At 41.5% G+C, this 22,819-nt stretch overlaps 1 protein-coding gene across 1 annotated transcript; it reads right to left on the bottom strand.

Annotated features, from left to right (window-relative positions):
- Positions 1-234: 234 nt before the first annotated feature.
- LOC148114525 (uncharacterized) lies at positions 235-22,351 on the bottom strand. The gene is made up of 6 exons (XM_087889157.1): positions 22,175-22,351; positions 18,201-18,265; positions 17,259-17,427; positions 4,286-4,382; positions 2,569-2,736; positions 235-364 (listed from the first exon to the last, which is right to left on the bottom strand). Exons 1-5 carry the CDS (start codon positions 22,260-22,262, stop codon positions 2,667-2,669), a joined length of 489 nt encoding a protein of 162 aa, XP_087745283.1. The 5' UTR covers positions 22,263-22,351; the 3' UTR covers positions 235-364; positions 2,569-2,666.
- Positions 22,352-22,819: the final 468 nt, after the last annotated feature.

Genomic DNA, 22,819 nt, shown 5'->3' on the forward strand with positions numbered 1-22,819 from the left:
AGTATTCACAGCAGGGGGAATCAGAGGCAGGGGAGGTGAAAGCAATAGCTATATTCCCCCCCTCCCCTCCCACACACACAAAAGGAAAGCATGTGGGGAAGATGAGGGTAGAAGGCTAAAGTGAAAGAAACATGGAGGATATCACAAAGAAGATGAACCAAGAGTGTCCTTGAGAAAAATGCATATAAAGTACTACCTGAGTCTCAGAAGTTCTCTGGACGTACACAGCGCAATGCACAACAATAGTGACAACATTTGTTCCTTCCTCTGCAATCATTATCTCTCTTGCACTCATTAGGTTGAGGAGGAATGCATAGGCAAGGAGTGACTGGGCACCTCCCTGGCTTCTGTGGACTTTGCTTTCCTGCAATAGCGGAAGATAATGCAGAACAACAGTGGTTAATCTTAAAATATAACATATAGGTAGTACACTAGATTCAGTGCACTAGATTTAAAAAAGGTGCTTGCAAAGAGAAATGTGGAGTAAGTTAAGTAATCAATCAATCTCAGCTTTAGAAATTTTTGATTTCTATTTACTTCCTTTCAAGTGTTGTAAAATTAGTATAGATTATTTTTATAGTGGAAATGTGCATCTTCAACTTACTGGGAAAAAAATTAGAGACATTTGAAATTGTAGCTACAAATGTAGCTAATATGTATAGCATGAAGTACATTGAGTTTCAAAACCCCAACATATCCGTAAATTGAACTGATGTGGCTTAAATCAAATTCTATTGGACAAGTGGAAAAACTCTGAAAGTCCACAGGTTGGTTGAATACTATAAGGACCACAGTACATTGTATGAAGAGCATCTCCAACAAAATACATTTACATATATATGCAAATTATGGATTAAAATATGTTAACAGGTTTCTATGATAACAATAATTGTAACAAATAAAGCAATACAGAAATCAATATTCAATCATCCACAGAAAATAGATGATATTTAAATAATAATGTAGGCATAAAAACCAGTAAGACTTCCTGCTCTTTCCTTCGTCCTGTCTTCTCACTAACAGCAAGTTTTATATCTTACCTGTTTGGAAGTCCCTTCCAATTACGGAGGGGACTCCCATCCAAATTGCCAGAAGGAAGATTGCAAGGGGAAAGATAGTCAGCAGCTTCATGTTGTTCTCCAGATTCAGGAAAAAATAGTAATAATCAAGAACTATAATTGAGCAAAGCCAAGATATAAACAGAGATGTTCAAAGAAATATAGTTGCACCTAACTGCAATCAATAGGGTTGCAAAAGATCTTTATATGGTTTCACCCCACCCCACCCCACCCCAAACTTAAGCAATTGCCTTGATCTAATTTCCACAGAATATATGCTGTGTTAAGGGAACTGGTGTCGACATCCATAACTGTGACATATTCTGGTGTGTTGTAGACTATAGTCATCCTTTCATGTCCTGAGACCTGGGGTTCCCTCACCTCCAGCAAAAGCAGGAGATGTCCTTCTCTTTCTTCTCATGACCTTTGTCTATATGGTCCATTGGGGTTTTGCTATTAATGGAAGTTTTTTTTTTACAAAAGTAGTCATTCAAACGTTTGTATATTGTGATCTTGTAAATTGTCTGCTTCCTTTTCCCTCACATCTGACAACAGACTAGACAGCCAAAATATAATTTATTTAATATATTTCTTGATTCTTTAATTCTATGATCACTGTAAATCACATGATACATTCTCTCTCTCCCTCTCTCTCTCTCTCTCTCTCTCTCTCTCTCTCTCTCTCTCTCTCTGTCTCTCTCTCTCTCTCTTTCTCTCTCATGGTGAAATTTAAAAAGCAATTCTTCTCTTTTTTGTTGAAACAGAAGCTAGTGTTACAACAGGTGGGAACATTAGTAACTGCAATATTAAGGCATAGTCCAGATCATGATCACCCTTCCATGTCTGTAAACTCTGATGTCCAAAAAAAGGAGATGTCCTCTTTTTTGTCCTCTACCTCTGTCTGGCAAGCAGAGTCTTAAAATCAAATACATATAATATATATATTTTAAATTTTTGAACCTTTTCGATAAAGATAGTCATTCAAACTTTCATATATAGTGGCCTTTAAAATGTCTGCTTCTTTCATTTCCTCATCTGTGAATAGATTTATAAGCCAAGATTTATGTAATTTATTTCCCGATTCCAGTAATTGGCTTTAATTTGCTCCCTTCAATTCTATGATCATGGTAATCTGTAGATTATTATTGATGAATTAATTGATGAATGTGAATAGGTAAATAAAGGAAGAATTGAAAAGTGATATTTGCAAAAGTAATTTTATTTATACTGAAGAATTTAAACTAAGAGTCAAGGGCTGACTTTATATGGGAATTTTAGTGAAATCTCCAATGCCAACAAATTAGGTTGTGCAGTATTCACAGCAGGGGGAATCAGAGGCAGGGGAGGTGAAAGCAATAGCTATATTCCCCCCCCAACACACACACACACACACAAAAGGAAAGCATGTGGGGAAGATGAGGGTAGAAGGCTAAAGTGAAAGAAACATGGAGGATATCACAAAGAAGATGAACCAAGAGTGTCCTTGAGAAAAATGCATATAAAGTACTACCTGAGTCTCAGAAGTTCTTTGGACGTACACAGCGCAATGCACAACAACTATAACAACATTTTTCCCTTCTACTGCAATCATCATCTCTCTCGCACTCATTAGGTTGAGGAGGAATGCATCTGCAACGATCGATTGGGCACAGTCCTGGCTTCTGTGGACTTTGCTTTCCTGCAATAGCGGAAGATAATGCAGAACAACAGTGGTTAAACTTACAATATAATGTATAGGTAGAAGTCACTTATAAACTGCTTTCTTTAGTGACTAAGCACAGTTACTATTATGATGAAAAAATAATAACCAGCCCTGCATTTTTTATCTTTATAGATTTGTAAAACAAAGGAAAGCTGAAGGACAATCACTGTTGCATTTGGTGACTGATTTGCTTATCAAGAGAGTTGCTAAAAGAGAATTACCTAATGATGTGTTTAGGAACACATCATTAGCAGCCAAAAAAAATCAACATTATCAATGGCAAAATTACTAAAGTTTGTTAAAAAGATGAGCTGTGCTCATTTTCCTGGAGACTAACAAAGAGGAGATTAATTAGCTTCTGTGTTTATTGCACATTTTCAGAGCTACATCAAAAAAGATTTCTGAAAAGGGAAGCTTTGAACGATGATTCCTTCCTGAGTTCCTGTGGTACAACTACTATTCTGTTCATTGAATACCTTGTTTTTATTTGGAATGCCATTTTTTTCTTTGATACTTTTAAAGCAATTTTGGCTCACATAAGAGTCACAATCAGCACTGAACAGCAGGAAATTTTGTCACAACTATTGTTCAACACATTCTCTGTGGAATTCCTAACCCTATCGTCCTTACAGAGGCCAATCTAATCCACTCACTTTTTCAGGCTTCTGACTTAAATCTATGGTAACAAAATGCAGAGGGAGATGGCTGAATGCCATGACCTGTTCCTATCCATGAGTAAAAGTAGCTTGCTATTTGCTTCAGCCGTTTATATGAACACAGCCATTTATTCTTCATTCATTAGCAATTTAGCCTGTTCTTCATTCTCTTCTCATAGAACCTATCTCACGCAACACTTACAAATTTTGAAAAAGTGAACTGAATTGTAATTTTCTCCAACTGAAAAGCCTTCAGGGCACTAGATGTAAAAAAGGTGCTCACAATGACAAATATGGAGTAAGTTAAGTAATCAATCTCAGCTTTATAATTCTTTCACTTCTATGTAATTCCTTTCAAGTATTGAAAAATTAATGTAGATTATTTTTATAATGGAAATGTGCATCTTCAACTTACTGAAAGAAAATAGAGACATTTGAAAATGTTGCCATCTACAGATGTAGCCAATATGTATAGCATAGAGTACATTGAGTTTGAAATTTCCAACATAGCCATGAGTTGAACTGATGTGTCTTAAAACAAATTCTATTGGGCAAATGGAAAAACTGTGAGGGTCCTCAGGCTGGTTGAATACAGTAAGGACCATGGTACGTTCTATGAAGAGCATCTCCAACAAAATACATTTACATATATATGCACATTATATATGCAAATTATGGATTAAAATATGTTAACAGGTTTCTATGATAACAATAATTGTAATAAATGCAACAATACAGAAATCAATATTCAATCATCCACAGAAAATAGATGATATTTAAATAATAATGTAGGCATAAAAACCAGTAAGACTCTTGCCTGCTCTTTCCTTTATCCTGTCTTCTCACAAATAGCAAATTTTATGTCTTACCTGTTTGGATGTCCTTTCCAATTACAGAGGGGACTCCCATCCAAATTGCCAGAAGGAAGATTGCAAGGGGAAAGATAGTCAGCAGCTTCATGTTGTCCTCCAGATTCAGGAAAAATTAATAATAATCAAGAACTATAACTGAGCAAAGCCAAGATATAAACAGAGATGTTCTAAGGAATATAGTTGCACCTAACTGCAATCAATAGGGTTGCAAAAGATCTTTATATGGTTTCACCCCACCCCACCCCACCCCAAATTTAAGCAATTGCCTTGGTCTAATTTCCACAGAATATATGCTGTGTTAAGGGAACTGGTGGCTACATCCATAACTGACATATTCTGGTGTGGTGTAGATTATAGTCACCCTCCTGTGTCCTGAGACCTGGGGTTCCCTCACTTCCAGCAAAAGCAGGAGATGTCCTCCTTTTTCATCTCATGACCTCTGTGTATATTGTCCAGCCTTTGGGTTTTCTTTAATTTAATGGAAGTTTTTTTCGTTTTTTTACAAAAGTAGTCATTGAAACCTTGTGACCTTGTACATTGTCTACTTCTTTCATTCCCTCATCTAACAACAGACTAGACACCCAAAATATAATGTATTTAATATATTTCTTGATTCTTCAATTCTATGATCACTGTAAATCACATTACACACACACACATACACACACACACACACACACACACACACACAAATGGATGAAATTTGAAAAACGAATCATGGTGAGTTGTACATTATCACAAAAAGTTTTTCTATATCTGAATAATGATCACTTCCAGTACTTTGCTGGTAGAATCTAGATGAATATTCTCAAAGCAGAAAATGCTCACAATGAAGCTTCTGTTCCTATATTACAGAATGCGCAGAAAACTTTATCAAGAATCACTTATACTTATTTATAAGTACCTATGGTCACTAGCCATGGTCTCCAGCCTAGTCGAAAATTACAGACCAATCTCTTTATGCTGCGTCACCTGCAAAGTCATGGAATCAATCATCAACCAATCCATTACCCTCCACCTAGAAACAAACAACCTGCTCTCTAATAAACAATTTGGTTTCAGAAAAAAAATATCCTGTAATCTACAACTTCTACACTGCAAGAACATATGGACTATGAATCTTGATCAGGGCAAAGCAATAGATGCAATTTACATAGACTTCTGTAAAGCCTTTGATTCAGTGGCACATGACAAACTACTTCTAAAACTAAATTCCTACGGCATCTCCAGACCTCTCCATAATCGGATAACTACGTTCCTGTCAAACAGACAACAAGTGGTCAAAATAGGGAGCGCCCTATCAAATCCTGCACCTGTTAATAGCAGTGTCCCCCAAGGCAGCGTTCTAGGAACAACACTCTTCATACTACACAGAAATTACCTTTGTGATCATATTATAAGTAACTGTGTTCTCTTCGCCAATGATGTTAAACTATTTAACACTACCAACAATGCTGCTACCCTTCAAAATGACCTTGACTTTGTGTCGAAATGGTCAAAAAATTGACAACTCCAAATCTTAACTAACAAATGCTCTGTCTTACACATTGGCAAAAGGAATCAGAATACAAAATACAAGCTAAGTGGACATGACCTTGTAGATGACCCGCACTCTGTTAAGGACCTTGGACTACTCATATGAAATGATCTAAGTGCCAAAGCCCACTGTAACAACATCACCAAAAAGACATTAAGGGTTGTAAACCTTATCTTATGTAGCTTCTTCTCCGGTAATATTACACTACTAACCAGACCATACAAAACATTTGCTAGACCAATTCTCAAATACAGCTCATCTGTCTGGAACCCGCACTGCATATCGGACATTAATACAATTGAGCACATCCAGAAATATTTCACAAGTAGTGTACTCCACTCCTCTGCTCACAACAAAATACCTTATGCCACCAGACTCTAAATTTTGGGCTTAGACAACTTAGAACTTTGCCATCTTTGGTCTGACCTAAGCATAGTACATAAAATCATCTGCTACAATATCCTACCAGCCAATGAATACTTCAGCTTCAACTGTAGTAGTGCGGGAATAATGAGAGGCACAAGCAAGCTAGTGACAACAGCTCTTTAATTCAGGGTGAGACTTCAGCAAAGAAACACAGGCAACAGTCCTCTTTATATACTGTTCAGGGACAACCGTTAACCAATCACAAGTAACAGTGCATTTGAATTTCCCACACAAAATAGATACATACATAACACCCCTCCACTCCCAGAAGGCACTTATCCTATCTATTTACATATTTACATACAAAATCACGCAGGTGACCAGGGCGTGACTTTACCCTGGTGGACCTGCGCAATTCAGTTGTTGGTGAGGCGTCGAGCTGGTCAGAGGGACCTCCCATCTGTCCTGGCTCCACCAATGGAACCTCCTGGATTTCTCCAGAGGTGTGGCCATCCCCGGCTGGGAGTGTTGACTCGTTGGGGCGGTGCTGGAACTCAGGCTTACCCGAATAATAATCCGGTTTACTCGGGCTTGAGATAGCTGTTTCGAGGAAACTTTGGAAGTTAGGTTTCAAAATATCGGGACTTTCACAGGCTTCACCAACCAAACGTTTACGCAATTGATCTATATGCCTTCTCCAAATTTTACCTTGCCCTACGTCCACTGTGTACAATTTTGGGCTGGTGATTCCAACAATAATTCCCCCTATCCACAGTGGACCGCTAGCATAATTTCTTGCAAATACCGGGGTTCCGATTTGGAATTGTCTTAATCCTCCCTCTTCCCCCTTAACATTATCTGTGGAATAGTTTGGATGTAAGTGATCGAGAGTGCACCTGAGTTTACGACCCAGTAAAAGTTCTTCTGGGCTGCGCCCTGTGGCAGTGCACAGGGTTGCATGCTGTATTGCTATGAATTGATCAACCCTAGCTTGCCAATCCCCCGCATCGAGTCGGGACAGGGCTTCTTTGGTCGTTCGTACGAATCTCTCTACAAGGCCATTAGAAGCCAGATGGAATGGGGCAGATAATGCGTGTCTTATTCCTAATTCGGCCAGGTAGCTTTCAAACTGAGTCGCTGTGAATTGGGGCCCGTTATCTGATACCAGGGTGTCTGGTAACCCGTGGGTAGTGAATAACTTCCTGAGGACCTTGATTACTGCCTCGGAAGTGGTTGATGGCATTAGGGCTATTTCCAGCCATTTGGAAAAGGCGTCGACAATTATTAGAAAATTCTGGCCATTGAAGGGCCCTGCAAAATCTATATGAATTCTCCCCCATGGTCCCTTAGGCTTTTCCCACTCTCTAATGGAAACTACAGGGGATCCGGGCGGGACTCCTGCATTTTCCCACCCACTCTGTGACGTCTTTGTCAAGTTGTGGCCACCACACATAACTCTGAGACAGACTCTTCATTCTGACTATACCAGGGTGCCCCTCATGTAGCAATTCCAACACCCGATGCCTTAACCGTGAGGGAATAACCACCCTATCGCTCCACAATAAACAGCCCTCCAGCATAGACAACTCATTCTTCTTGTTAAAGAACACTTGAAAATCCCCACTGTCCACCTTAGTTGGCCAACCCCTCATGAGCCAGCCCATAACAGTTCGTAAAACAGTGTCTTTGGCAGATGCCCTTGCCACCTCGCCAGACGAGAGTGGCCCCAGGGATACAACATCGATCAACAATACAGGGGCTTCCGGAGTCGGGTTTTCCAACAGATCGGGCAAGGGGCACTGGCTGAGGGCGTCAGCATGGCCTAGTGTCCGGCCCGGTCAGTGGATTAGTCTATACGAATAAGCGGCCAAGAAAATAGACCACCTGGTCATCCGGGGGGAGAGAGCGGCCGGGGTTGATTTGTCACCAGCCAAAAGTCCCAACAATGGCTGATGGTCCGTTATAAGTTCAAAAGTCCGGCCAAACAAATATTCGTGAAATTTTTTGACCCCCGCCACAGCCGCTAAAGCTTCCCTGTCCAGCTGACTGTAATTTCGTTCTGCACTGGACAGGGTATGAGAGTAGTAGGCAATGGGTGCCTCTAACCCATTCGGTAGTCTATGGCTCAACACAGCGCCCACTCCAAAAGGGGATGCATCACAGACAAGCACAAGCGGCAATTCCGAGTTGTATTGGATAAGAAAACTGTCTTCAGAGAAAAGTTTTTTAACAGCCTTAAACACAGCCGCTTCAGTCTTGCCCCAAACCCAAGGAACGTTTTTTCCTAGCAGTCTATGTAATGGTTCCGCAATGGTGGCTTTGTCTTTGAGGAACATGGTATAAAAGTTCAGAAGTCCCAGGAAGGCCTGCAGTTCGGCCTTCGACTTTGGTGTGGGTGCATTTTGGATGGCCCTTACTTTCCTTTCCGTGGAGTGAATGCCTGTGCCGTCAATTCGATAGCCCAAAAATTCTATGGAGGGTACCGCAATTTTACATTTGGACTTTTTGAGTTTAAGTCCTGCTTCTCTAAACCTGGTGAGCGCTTGTCTAACTCTTTCTCCAAGTTGTGCCTCATTCTGGCCACTAATGAGGACATCGTCAAAATAGGGTACAACCCCTGGGAGTCCTTGTAGTAGGTGCTCCATTGTGCTTTGGAAAAGCCCTGGTGCAATGCTAACCCCAAACTGCAGTCTAGTGCATTTGAACGCACCTCTGTGCGTTACTATAGTTTGTGATTCTGCCATAGCGTCATCTACCGGCAGCTGCTGGTACGCCTGCAAAAGGTCTAACTTAGTGAATATCTTGCCAGGGCCCAGGGAATGAAGCAAATGGTGGACGATCGGGACTGGGTATGCGCTCTGTGCAACGCCTTATTGATCGTGCATTTATAATCAGTGCAGATTCTGATTGATCCGTCTGACTTTACTGGCATGACTATTGGGATTTCCCACTTAGCGTGATCTACAGGAACTAACACCCCTTGTTTGATCAGTTTGTCAAGTTCCGCATCTATTTTTGGTTTTAGGGCAAATGGTACTCGTCTTGTCTTTAACCTAATCTGGGCTACATTAGGGTCTAGATTAAAAGAAATAGCGGTCCCCACGTACTTGCCTAGCGACTCTTCAAAAATGTCCTGGAACTCGTGCAGGAGGCTGTCCTTTAGAGACGGTCCGCCGAGGCTGTGGACACCCATGAAGCCCATGCCGAGGGCTCGAAACCAAGCTAGGCCCAGGAGGCTTGGCAGCGACTTGCTGACGATGGTCAGGGGAAGTTCTTTCTGGAACTCGCAGTAGGTGACCCGGAACGTGCCCACGTCTTCCACAGGAACTCGGTTTCCTTGGTAGTCAAGAAGGCAAACTCGTTGCCGTGAAAGCTGGCTTCTCTGGAACTTCGGTAGAAGTGATTTAAGCGTTGCCCAGGACATGATTGACAGGGCAGACCAGGTGTCGATATCCATGTCACATGGTCTCCCTTCAATTTCTACTCTCGTGTAGACTTTTTCCTCTACAGATGTGCTGACTTGGCCGATTCTCGTGCTGTAGGTGTCTTGCTTTTGATTCTCATGCCGTTTTCTTGCGCCACCATCTCTGGTTGGCTGGTTTGAACGTGTCGGTTCTGGTTGGTCATGATGGTCACCTGACTTGTTATTTCGAGGAAATTGAGCTCTACAGACTCTCGCCAAATGGCCCTTCTTTTCACAGCGCCTGCAAATGGCGTCTTGGTATTTGCAGGACTGTCTCTCGTGATTTCCACTGCAACTCGAGCAGTTCTCACGGCGGCAACTTTGCTCGCCCTTCTTTTTGTCAGTGTGGAAGACGTCCTCATCTGACTCTTCCTCTGTACTGGTTCGCGCCCCCTCTCAATGAACAGGGGCTGACTTCGGGCCGTCTTTGCTCGGCTGTGGACGTTGTAGCACTTCGGAAGCCTTAGTGGACGCTTTGTGTGCTCTAGCTTCATCGAGTGCGCCGGCTAATGTCAAATCTGGCTTTGTGAGCAAGCGCCTCTGTAAACAAGTGTCTCTAATGCCACAAATCAACTGTTCGTGGAGTGCGTCGTCTAGATCCCGGTAGTCGCAATGCGTTGCGGGTTTTCGAAGTGCGGCCACATATGCGCTGACCGGTTCTCCTTCTCTTTGTACTCGTTGCTGGAGCTCGTAGCGTTGTACAAACTTCTAAGGAATGGGAGCATAGTGGGCTCTCAGATTCACTTGCAGGACGTCCAGGGGAGCGTCTGAACCGGTGTAGTTTCGCAGAGGGATTCGGCCATCTCGAAAACGTCTGGCCTGCAGTGGCTTAGGAAGAGAGCTCTTTTACGATTTGCCGAGAGGCCTTGCATCTCACTTGCTTCCAGGGAACACTCGAACCTGGTTAGATACGACCCCCACTTCTCTCGGGTCGGGTTGAAGGGTTTTGGCGGAATGTAGGCAGACATCGCAGTATGTCTCCGTAGTCCGCTTGTCACCCTGGCTGAAACTCAAAGCTCTTTTTGTTTTCCTTCTTGTGGCCTCAATCCCACCTTCATTGCCAATGTAGTAGCGCGGGAATAACGAGAGGCACAAGCAAGCTAGTGACAACAGCTCTTTAATTCAGGGTGAGACTTCAGCAAAGAAACACAGGCAACAGCCCTCCTTATATACAGTCCTGAAATAACCTTTAACCAATCCCAAGCATTCCTGCATTTGAATTTTCCACAGAAAATAGATACATACATAACATCAAGCAAAACAATACAAGAGCACACAATAGATACAAACCTAAAGTTTATTCGTATGTTTTTCATGTATTTATAATTATGTTTACACTTGTATCTGTCATAAAATACATGCTTGATAAATAAAAAAATAAAAAAAATGCTTGGTGAAATAGTGGATGCACCTTCTTTGAAGGGGTAATGGGATGTGGAAGGCTACAGGGTTGATTTGTCGGAGAACTTTGAACAAATTTATCATCTAGTTTCTTGGAAGGTCTTGAAGTAGCTAAAAACTTGGTAGAAAGTCAAACTTGCCCTGTGGACCTGCATTGCTGAGTGGACCTTGACTCTGGACCTTGCCCCATGAGCTTGCGCCTTGTCTTCCTCTCTGCCTTTCAAATTGGTTTGTTGCTTACTGGCTTTTGTTTGTGGGACTGTGAGTGGCTGCCTTCTGGGAAGAATTGGGTGGATCCTTACGGGCTGTTGGAGGCCTGTTTGTTGTGCCATTTAACAGAGCAATAAGGGACTCTATTGAAGCCTGCCTCTCCTAGGCAACCTAGGTCATAACAATATGTATAGGGTCTTCTGCATATGGTATATATAATCCATATATTTGGACTTGGCTTTGAGGCATGGATATACCAAGTGGCTTTTTCTAATTAACTTTCTTGTCAGTTTGTGGTTAACCAATAATTTCTTTGAGCAATAATGTGGTTAGCTCATTTCACTTTCAGACTGTTAGCAATATCTTGTCCTTTTCCTTTCTCATTCAACATCTCAAGCAGCGAATTCTTCTTTCCTACATTCTAATGTGAGGTCCAGTTGGAAGAACTACTGACACTCCTTGTGGTTAATAGTTCCCATTTTTATTTTGATAGTAACATTCAGAATTCCCCAAATGCAGTCCAGTTTGGAATATCATAACATTTCCAAAGAATATAAACAAACTTTTCTTGACCTGAGGAGGACAACAGAAGGTGATATGCAGTTTGGAAAATAAGTGTAATTTAAAGAGAAACAGGTTTAACTAGGGAAGCGCTGATTGAAAGGAGGATGGAAATGAAGGAGTTATAGCTCTTTCAATCATGGTTCAAACTGAAGTAAGGGGTAGAAGCCAGAGGTGGATTGCTATCAGTTCATACCAGTTCAGGAGAACTGTCAGTGGAAATTTGGTGCGTTTTCCCAAACCGTTAGTGACCTTTGGCTGGCCACGTCCCCAAACCGGTTCCCACTCATTCACCCTGCCCACCTGATGCTCGCCTGCCTTGCCCAGCCACTAGTTGCAGAATCTACCCCCATACTTCTGCTCACCACTGCTGGCAAAGGTAAGGCTGAAGGGCCCGCGCTGCCAGGGGAGGGAGAGCTGGTAGAGGGGCGATACCAGCAGCGGGTGGTGGGCCGATGCGCCACAGGGAGAGATGGGAGCACGTAGGAGATCACAGCATCGGAGCTCTTCCCATATGTTTCCCCAAGCCAGCCTTGCCTGCAAGGGAAGCACGCAGGAGATCATAACTGCAGTTTATTTGTGAGCAACATTGACTGGGAGAGGCAGGGAGAAAGGCCAATGGTGCTCACGAGTAAACTGAGGCTCCTAAGAGGGGGTCGAGCCTCCCCGCCCACAACATCTTCACCTGAGGGCATCGCTGGCAGCCACTTCCTGCACCTCCCATCCCATGCTCTTCCCACTGCTGCTCAGCCTCCTTGATGCACGGAGGCAGGAGGCAGCGGTTTCTTTCCTTGCCTGCGAGCTGCGAGCTGCCTCTAATCTGCAGTTTACTCATGAGCAAATTTACTCGTGAGCATGGTGCTGGCTTACTTGCTCTGCTGCTCGCCTGGCAGTGTGCAGACTGTCAGCTCCAGGTCGTCTATCAGCCGTTGTGTGCAGGGAAAAACCTTGCAAAGTAAAGGAAAATTTCTCCTGAGTGTGAGAAGTTAATTGCCTTGCACTCCCTGCATCAATGGCTGAGAAATGACCCAGAGCTACCACTCTCCAGTAAAATGCGCGTCTCGCAGTGGGGTGCAATTTGAGGTGGCAGGTGGGGCAGGGGATGGGGGGGGGGAGCTCGGCAAGCTTTGCTTTGCTATGCTCCCCTCTCCCTGCCAGTCAGTGGCGTTGCATGCAGCCGCTGTGCTAGGACTGATAGGGGCAGCAGCAGCCCTCTCCTGTCTTTCTCCAGCTGGGCGGGAAAAAAAAGAAGGGGGACTTCACAAACAAAAGAGAATTCCCTCTTTTGGCACTGGAGCCAAAAGAAACTGGTGGGGAGAAAAAGAGGGAGGGTAGGAACAGGGGAAGGGCAATTTTTTCATTGTTTTAACTCCATGGCTCCAAGCGCTCCATGGCTCAGGACCTGCTTATTTATGAGACCGCCTTCTGCCACCGGTAGCCTCTCACTGGCCAGTACTCTCCCACAGAGAGGGGCTCCTCAGGGTGCCATCGGCCAAACAGTGTCGACTGGCGGCCCCCAGGGGAGAGCCTTCTCTGTGGGGGTACCTGACCTTTGGAACGAACTCCCCCCAGAGATATGGAGGATCCCGGATTTGCTCACTTTCCGCCATGCCCTCAAGACCTTTTTATTCCAGCAAGCGGGGCTGGCCCAACCCTTTTAATGGTTTAATTTTAATTCGAATCTGTTCTTAAAAATAGGGGTGTTTTAATTAGTGGGCCAAATCTATTTAATATGTTTTTTAACTGTTTTTAAATTTTATATTACATTTGTTTTATTTATGGCTGTTCACCACCTTGAGTCCTTCGGGAGTAGGGTGGTATATAAATCTAATAAAAGATAAAGATAAAGATAAAGATAACTCTGTAGCAACATCCATTCCAGCTATTGCTTTCTCTACTCAGCAGCAGAGCTTTCTTTTTACTTTAAGGTTAGTCCCCTTCTTCCCGTGAGAGAGAAGAGCGGGGGCAGGGAGAGAAAAAGAAGGCAGCGTGGGATGGTGGGGGATGGGAGTGGGGGTCTTCTTAGTCCTGGCTGGATCCTGCTTCCTTGGGTCCCCTCAACTTTTCAGTCCCAGAAAGTGGCTGAAAAATGCCCTCCTTTTTTGCAGCCATGCACCATTTTCTGTCCTTGCCTCTTCCCATTTTTATTTGGTTTTCCCTCCCACCCTGAAAGGAGTTTCAAGCAAAAGAAAGCGGGTGGGGGGGGAGGATCCGGGAGTGGGAAGGGAAGGGATTGGGAAGAATGAGAATGAAGAGGGCTTCCTGGCTCAGGGAACGCTCGGAGTCCGGAATCCAGAGTGCGCCTTTCCCCTTTTCTCTTGCTGCGCTTTTATTTCCAAAGCCCCCCCTTCCAGTCCACTCTCTTTCCCTAAAAACGGAGCTCTTGGTCCGAAGCGGAGCGGTGTGTAACGAAAGCAAGATTTAAAGGAAAGGAAGTTGAGCTAGTTTGTAAGGAAAACAAGTACTGTCAAGGTTCAATGCAAGCCATACTAATATTCCAAACTAATGAGTCTTAATGTCTGGTTAAAATGGGTAGTACTTCCATTTAAAGAAGAAAAGCATAGCTCAGACTATTGCTATGATTTTTTTGCTCCTATATTCTGTTGTTTAGGTATAAATTTTGTTAATGTAGAAATTTTACTTACAGCCTATTAAACAACGGAGCTAGCTGTCTGCCTGCAATCATGTGTATCTATTAAGAGTAAATCCCACTGAAAGAGAGTAGCCTTACTGCCAAGTAAACATGCATAGGCTTTACATAGTTGAGAGATAGGGTATTGATTAGTATGAGATGTATTATAGAGAGAAATGAGAACTTCTGTAACAACAGATACTTTGTGCCCAGACCAGGGCTGTTTGTCTCTCTCTCTCTCTCTCTCTCTGTGTGTGTGTGTGTGTGAGAGAGAGAGAGACAGAGAGAGAGAGAGAGAGAGAGAGAGAGAGAGAGACAGAGAGAGACAGAGAGAGACAGAGAGACAGATAGACAGAAAGAGGGAAGGAGAGAGAGATAGAAGAGAAAGAAAGAGGAAGGAAGGGAAAGAGAAAAAAACCTCTGTGCTATTATTTTTAATTGTTCCATTATTTATCATGTATTAATATTTTACACTGTCCCTACACCTAGGGTGATTTTACTGCTTTTCTTTTGCCCAGGGCTACCACATAGTTTTCAGGGATTTACATGCATTCAATGACTATAGTTCAGAGCATAAATATGTGTGTGTTTATTTGTACATCAGGTTGCATATGTCCATCTTAATATGCTATTCCTGGTATGTGATGTTTTATATACATACAGAGAAAGAAGCACTCTTACGATCTTTGACTTTTAGGCTTGCTGTCAAGCATCAGCCATAATACTAATGACTGTTTTGAACAATATGCAGGTTGTATTACACGAATGGCTATTTTATATGTGAAATTATGACTGAAATATTTCTGCACCTATATTGGTTCACACTGTCAGGAAGTTTCTCCTTAGTTTTAGGTTGCTTCTCTCTTTGATCAGTTTCCATCCATTGCTTCTTGTTTTGCCCTCTGGTGCTTTGGAAAATACATTGCCCCCCCTTCTTTCTGGCAGCCCCTTAAAAGCCTGTTGCTTATCACACTCTTGGGCAAAGCATGTGAGCCATTTCCTCTTTTCAGTGGTTCATGAAAGTACATCTATAGTATGTAGATAATAAAGTTGAAAAAAGGTGAACAACATTTTTACAGAATTATAGATACGTTGAGGCTGGGTGTCACAAGGAATGGCTGGGAGGGGTGGGGCTAGATGACGTGATGACCCTTGACATGAGTGACATTGAGTTGGCCACGCCTAGCTGGTCACATGACCATCAAGCCACATCCACAAAATAAGCGACGCCCACAGAACCGGAAGTAAAAAAAATTAGAACCCACGCCTGGTGGAAGCACATATGGTTGCTCTTGTGAATTACCTAAATTGTAACCTAGGTACTTGGAGTGCAGCTTTCCTTGTCTTATTAGATCTTTGGGGGACTTTTGATACTATCAATCCTAATATGGTTCTGGGCTGCTATGAAAGTTACAATTTGAGGGCATGGCATTGTAGGTGTCTACTTAAAATGTGAGCTTTTTAATTTTTATTTTATTTAAAAGATTAAAATACAAATCCAAAAAATGCAACAACAAACGAAAACAGGACAAGAACATTAAAGAAATGTGAATTAAATGGACAAAAAACCCAAAATCACATATTATCCACTCAGCTGAACGTTGAGAGATATACTGCAAAAATAATATCTTCCCCTTTTGTAAAAAAAAGGTCCAAAATTTATAGACTTCTATATCTATTTGAAACCTAATTTGACTTGTCATATATTCTATACAAGAAAGAATAGTTAACAGGTTAAACAATAGCAACATTAAACTTCAAGGCTTCCATTAACAATGTGATCTGTAAAGTTCTCAATTTTTCCTTCTTGGTGATACAAAAATACGAGACCAAGCTCACAGTTTAGTGGAATCTATTCTGCCATGGATAGGTTGTCTTCTTAGGAGAAATATTGTAATTAAATTTTGTCTCCTAGAGATTATCGAGATGTATTCTGTAGGTAAATAAAGAACTGAAAAGGGAAATTTGAGATGCTAATTTTACTTATGATAGAGAAACAATCATTTCCATTACAATGAATCATCTTTCTTCATTTTTCATAATATTTCATTATCATTATAATAAGCTGTACCCACCCAGAAGGAAGGAAGGAAGGAAGGAAGGAAGGAAGGAAGGAAGGAAGGAAGGAAGGAAGGAAGGAAGGAAGGAAGGAAGGAAGGAAGGAAAGTTCTCTGAGGCCAGAAATTTCCGAGGCCAGAAAGATGCTGTAAAATTACTGGAGGTTTACATGGAGTTGCCAAATACGCTTTCATCAATGGGGAAGCCTGTAAATGGATTGCAAATTAAATGTTAAACTTAACAACACAAAAGTAGCTAAACAAGCATCTATGTTTCTCATTACCAAACTAGTTCAAGAAGAAACATTTTGCTGGAGGCAGCATCAAGGAAACAGCCAAATGATATAATAAAGAAAAACTTCTGTCAGCCTAGGTTGGAGGAACCTGGATGGCTGAAGAATTTAAAATAAGTGTTAAGGACCAGCTGCTACGGGAAGATTGCTGAAGTACAACAATGCCAGCAAATTAGGTTTGCATGTGGTTGATCAAAGTTTCTGGTAGCTAATCTGAAGCAAAGGAATCAAAGGCAGGTGAAGTGAAAGCAATACCTGTATTCACCCAAGAAAGAAAGAAAGGAAAGGAAGAAAGGAAAGAAAAGAAAGAAAGGAAGGAAGGAAGGAAGGAAAGAATGGGTTGAAGATTAGGCTACAGGGCTAAAGGGAAGGGAGCATGGAGGATATTTCCTTTTTCACCAAGACTATGACAATATGGAACCCAGTGCACCCTTGAGAAGAAAGTACTACCTGAATCCCGGAGTTTCTTATTTTGGGTCCACACAGCGCATTGCACAACAAGAGTAACAACATTTCTTCTTTTTTTCACAACCATAATCTGTCCAGCACTCATTAGGCAGAGGACCAGAACAATCGCACATATCGAATGGACACACTCCTGGCTTCTTTTTAACTGGACCTTTTGGTAATGGCAGAGGGGAAACAGGAGAGAAATATTGTTGAATTATTACATTATATTAGATCATATCATATAATCATATAATTATATTAATTATATTATATTAATTACTTTTAATATATATATAAACACACACACACACACATACACATGCAGTATGCTCCCTCCCACATGCTGGGGTAGACCAGGTGTCTTGATAGAAAAACACTTAATCTCTCCCCTGGCTCAAGCTGATGAAGGGAGGAGAACTTGAGGCTCAGAGGTTAATACAACTGCCTAACAGGCAGGCAGCCCATATTCAAATCCAAGTAAGGGTATGGCTAGCTGATAAGAGCTAAATAGCTTGAAATAGATCTATACTATTCTCCCTTTATTTCTTTATCTGCAAAATATAAATTTGATAAATTTTGATATACACATGTAATCAAATATGTATATATGTAAACGTAAAGGTTCCCCTCGCACAGATGTGCTAGTCGTTCCCGACCCTTGGTGGCGGTGCTCATCTCTGTTTCAAAGCCAAAGAGCCAGCGCTGTCCGAAGACGTCTCCATGGTCATGTGGCCGGCACGACTAAATGCCAAAGACGCACAGAACACTGTTACCTTCCCACCAAAGGTGGTCCCTATTTTTCTACTTGCATTTTTTACGTGCTTTCGAACTGCTAGGTTGGCAGAAGCTGGGACAAGTAACGGGAGCTCACCCCGTTATGCGGCACTATGGATTCAAACTGCTGTACTGCCAACTTTTCGATCCACAAGCTCAGCATCTTACCCAGTATTTTGGGCTAACTCTGCTCACTTCCAGCAGTTTGATCAAGGTTGACTCAGCCTTCCATCCTTTCAAGATCAGTAAAATGAGGGCCCATATTGTTGGGGGCAACGGGAAAGATGTTGTTGAATTATCATATCATATCATATCATATCATATCATATCATATCATATTTATTACATGTATTATTATATTAATTACTTTTAGTATATCAAACACACAAACAGAGACACAGAGACAGACATAGACACACATCTATAATATTATTAATTCACCATGAGTCAATTTTGAAAGGTAGTTTTATTTGGAATAGCTTACATCCGGCAACAATTCTTCTAACACCATTGCATCAAGTTAAATCGACCACTGTAGCCAGGGCCGGATTTTCCTATAGGCTAACTAGGCTTCAGCCTAGGGCCTCAAGATCAAGAGGGGCCTACACAGTGGTGGGATTCTGGGGGTTCTAGGGGGTTCGACCGAGCCCTTTGTTAAATTCCTGGCTCGCCCGCCCCTCGCCTCCCAACCGCGCGGCGCCAGCCTACCGTAGCCAGGGGTAGGTAATTGTGGCTCTTTTACAACCTGTGGACTTCAACTTCCAGAATTCCTGAGACAGCTTGGCTGTCTCAGGAATTCTGGGAGTTGAAGGCCACAGGTTGTAAAAGAGCCACAATTGCCCACCCCTTCCCTAGCCTGAGTTCCGCTGCCTGGGATCCACGTGGGCTGCCACGTGGTTCCCCACCGGCTCCAGATGCAAGAGAGCAGGATGGAGAAAGCAGCTTCCACGCCTTCACTCACCCTCACTCTCTGCTCTGTTGGATCGCCGGTCATTCGCTTACCCCGCCCACTCCCAACCTATTGCTGCCTCCGATGGCTAGAGGAAAAAAAAACTTCAAATTCTTGCCGCGGGGCTTCAAAGGGCTGCCCTAGAGCCAGTGGTGCAGCCGAACCCTTTGTTAAATTACTGGCTTGCCCCGCCCCTCCGCACCACTATTTATTGCCAATAAATAGTGGTGGGCGAGGGGCGGGGGAGCCAGCAATTTAACAAAGGGTTCGGTGTTTTTTTTGTAGTTTTATTGGCCCACGGAGCTTCAGCAGAGGCTAATTGGCCTCCCGGCTCTCAGCTGATTTGTCTCAGCTGTTTTGCTCAGGGCTCTTCTGCTTTGGTGCAAAGAGTGCTGATTTTTTTCCCCCTACCTATGCTGAGAAACGAAACTGAAACTGCTTTGCTGTTGCTACAAGGTTGGAAAATTAGGCAGGCAGAATTCTTTTCTTTTTCCTCACCAAAAAAGGTAGGTGCAAACAATGGGAAATTTAGGGAAAAAGAGGAGAGTTCAGGATTTTAAAACACAAAAGAAAAAAAGCTCTATTTAACTAGGGAATGGTAATAATTGAGATACTATTAATTGTATATTTCTGAAAGCAGAAATGGTTAAGTTGTGGTTTGGAGGAATATATGGGGGAAATTATTTGGTTTATTATTATTGGTAAATATAATTAATGGATTTGTAAGAAATTGGATTGCATGGAAATAATTGAAATATTCATGTTCATATTGATTAATATACAAAAAAGGTAGTTATATAACTAATTGATTTATATTAAAATGTTGAATTTATATTAAACAACTAATATTACATAATTAACCAATGTGAGGATGGATATAAAAATAGATGACAATGGGAAGGGGTATAATATAGAATAGAAGGGAAAAATTGAATTTGATTAAGATTAGAGATGAGGATGAAGGGTAATATTGGTTTTTTACAAAAATAGAGGAGGAATAAATATGGCAAAAAGGAAATATAGAAATTGTAAATTTAATTGAAATGACTAAACACTGTTTAAATTTGTGAACCGGCCAAATACTCTGTTCAAAGAAAATACATTGTATGTTTGTATGTGTGTTTCTAATTATTGTTATTTATTCATATTTGTTCTCTTTTATTCTTTAAAGTTTAACAATTCATTCTTTATCTTAATATCTTTATATTTGTTTGGGGTTGGCTTTCTTCCCTTTCATCTTTTTTATTGTACAGCAATCTTTCTCCTCAAACCTACCACCTCTCTCTTTTCTTTCCTTCTTACTTTCTCTTCCTCCCCCTCTTCTTCTCCTCCCTACTTCCTCTTCCTTTCTCCTTCTCCTCCTCTCTTCCTCCCTCTCTTACCCTCCCTCCTACTCTAATTTCCCTTCCCTTCCTTCATCCCTCTCTATTGCTGTATCCTTTTATGCATATGGACTACTCAGAGGGGTGAAAAAGTTATTTTTGACTGGTCCTCGCACTTTTGACCAGTTCTCGAACTTACGACTATCCTCACATTTTACGTTTTTGCCCTATTTTGTCACCATGGTGAAGAGAAGCAGTTGTGAAATGAGTGACATGGTTGTTAAGAATGCTACAATGGGCATAAATGATGACCAGTCATAAGTGCGAAGACGGGTCAAAAGTGCGAGGATCTGTCAGAAATCACTTTTTTCAGCCCTCTGGGTAGTCCTTTTGTGCATATGGACTACTCAGAGGGCTGAAAAAGTTATTTTTGACTGGTCCTCGCACTTTTGACCAGTCCTCGAACTTACGACTGTCCTCACATTTTACGTTTTTGCCCTATCTTGTCACCATGCTGAAGAGAAGCAGTTGTGAAATGAGTGACATGGTTGTTAAGAAAGCTGCACGGGCATAAATGTGAGGATGGTCATAAGTGTGAGAACCAGTCAAAAGTGCGAGGCCCAGTCAGAAATGACTTTTTTCAGCCCTCTGAGTAGTCCCTATGCACATAGCCACGCCCACCCGGTCACATGACGAGCTACCCACGCCTACACAGTCACATGATTGCCAAGCCACACCCCCAACTAAGCCACGCCCACAGAACCTGTTGTTAAAAAAATTGAATCCCACCACTGGTGAAAGGGCCTCATAAGTGGAATAGCCTAGGGCCTCTTTTCATCTAAATCCGGCCCTGACTGTAGCCTTTATTTTCCACATCCTCTCCCCTCTTTCAGGCCCTGGTACTTTTCCAGCTTTTCATACTCTTTCCTGATATTTACTCTGTCAACCACTTAGAAAAAGCTGTAAAGCACTTTGAAGTGGTATATAAGTTTAAGTGCTATTGCTATGTATGTGTGTCTTTATGTATGTACATGTAATTAACAGAAAAAAAATCCTCATAGTTTTCAACCTCAAAATTATTACCAAAAATTGTTGAAACTCATTTTCCAGGAGACGAATAGCAATAGCGCTCCTGTTGCAAACCAGTAGTAAAGGTAAGTAGAACCCACCCCTGGTTATAGGTTTAAAAAAAGTGTCTAAACAACCAATGTGAAGTTGGTTAAGTAATCAATTTCAACTTTAGAGTTCTTTATCATTCTTATTTCTTTTCAAGAAATAAGCACCTTCAACTTATTGAGAGAAACTGGAGATGATAGTTGAAAAAGTGACCATCTAGAGATGCAGCTAATATCTCTAGCATGGAGTACACTGAGTTTTAAATTTCTGATGTATGTATGTATGTATGTATGTATGTATGTATGTATGTATGTATGTATGTATATTCTGATTGATTATATATATATAGATAAAGATGGCAACCTTTCTTTTCAGATATAATCTCCATTTTATCTCAACAAAATACACACACACTCATATATACATACACTTACATACATACATATATACATGAAATAAAACACAGATTGGTTGACTAATATCAACATTACAGTAAATTGTATGAAGAGCATCTCCAACAAAATTTAAATAATTGTGTTTCTGAAACCGCATTACAGTTTAACATATGTTAGCATATTTTCCATGATAATAATGGTAGTAAAAGCTATATAAATTCATATTCAATCAGCATCGATTAATCAAATATTTATCAAATAGACAATTTAAAGGTAAAGATGAAGGCATAAAACTCTGTCAGGCTTCCTTCTCTTTCCTCCATCATCTCTCTTCACCAAACAGCTACTTTTATGTCTCACCTGTTGGGAGGTAGCTCCCAGATGTGGAGGGGAATCCCATCCAAAGAGCTAGAAGGCCCACAAGGAGAAAGGTGGTGAGCAGCTTCATGTTGTCCTTCAGATTCAGCAAATGACTTAGAATGATAAAAAAAAACTACTGTTGGGTAGAGCAGTGTATGAACAGAAATGTGGTTAGGGCTACAGTTGCACAGAACTGCTATCAAAGTTTTGCCAAACTGGTTTGTATGCTTCAATTCTTTCTCCACCCCCCAAACATAGGCAATTCTTCTCATTTTTGTTGAAACAGAAGCTAGGGTTACAACAGGTAGCAGCATTAGTAACTGCAATATTATTGTTTATTTCCAAAGGTTATAAACAAGTTTATAGTTGCCTGAGAGATAAATCAATATAGTAAGAATCTGCCCACGCTCCTTGTAGTTAATAGTTCCCATATTTATTCTGGCAATAATACTCAGAATTCCATCATAACATTTTATGATGATAACATGTTATGATAACATAAACAAATTTTCATGGAACCGAGGAGGAAAACAGGAGGTGATATGGATTTGGAAAATGTACTTAGAAAGAGAAACAGAATCAACCGGATAAGAGCTGACTGAAAGGAGGATTGAAATGAATAAGTTAGAGCCCTTTCAATCAGGG

Source organism: Pantherophis guttatus, chromosome 3, assembly GCF_059756535.1.
Source record: "Pantherophis guttatus breed Tessera chromosome 3, ASM5975653v1, whole genome shotgun sequence".
Taxonomy (NCBI): Eukaryota; Metazoa; Chordata; class Lepidosauria; order Squamata; family Colubridae; genus Pantherophis; species Pantherophis guttatus.

What these genes read in the sequence shown, in the direction of transcription:
- LOC148114525 (XM_087889157.1), bottom strand. Translation starts at nt 22,262, where the DNA reads ATGAAGCTGCTCACCACCTTTCTCCTTGTGGGCCTTCTAGCTCTTTGG. An exon ending in TGGGAGCTACCTCCCAACAG is followed by an intron (nt 18,266 to 22,174) that starts GTGAGACATAAA and finishes TGATCTTGAAAG; the next exon opens with GATGGAAGGCTGAGTCAACC. An exon ending in TAAGAAACTCCGGGATTCAG is followed by an intron (nt 4,383 to 17,258) that starts GTAGTACTTTCT and finishes CTGAATCTGGAG; the next exon opens with GACAACATGAAGCTGCTGAC.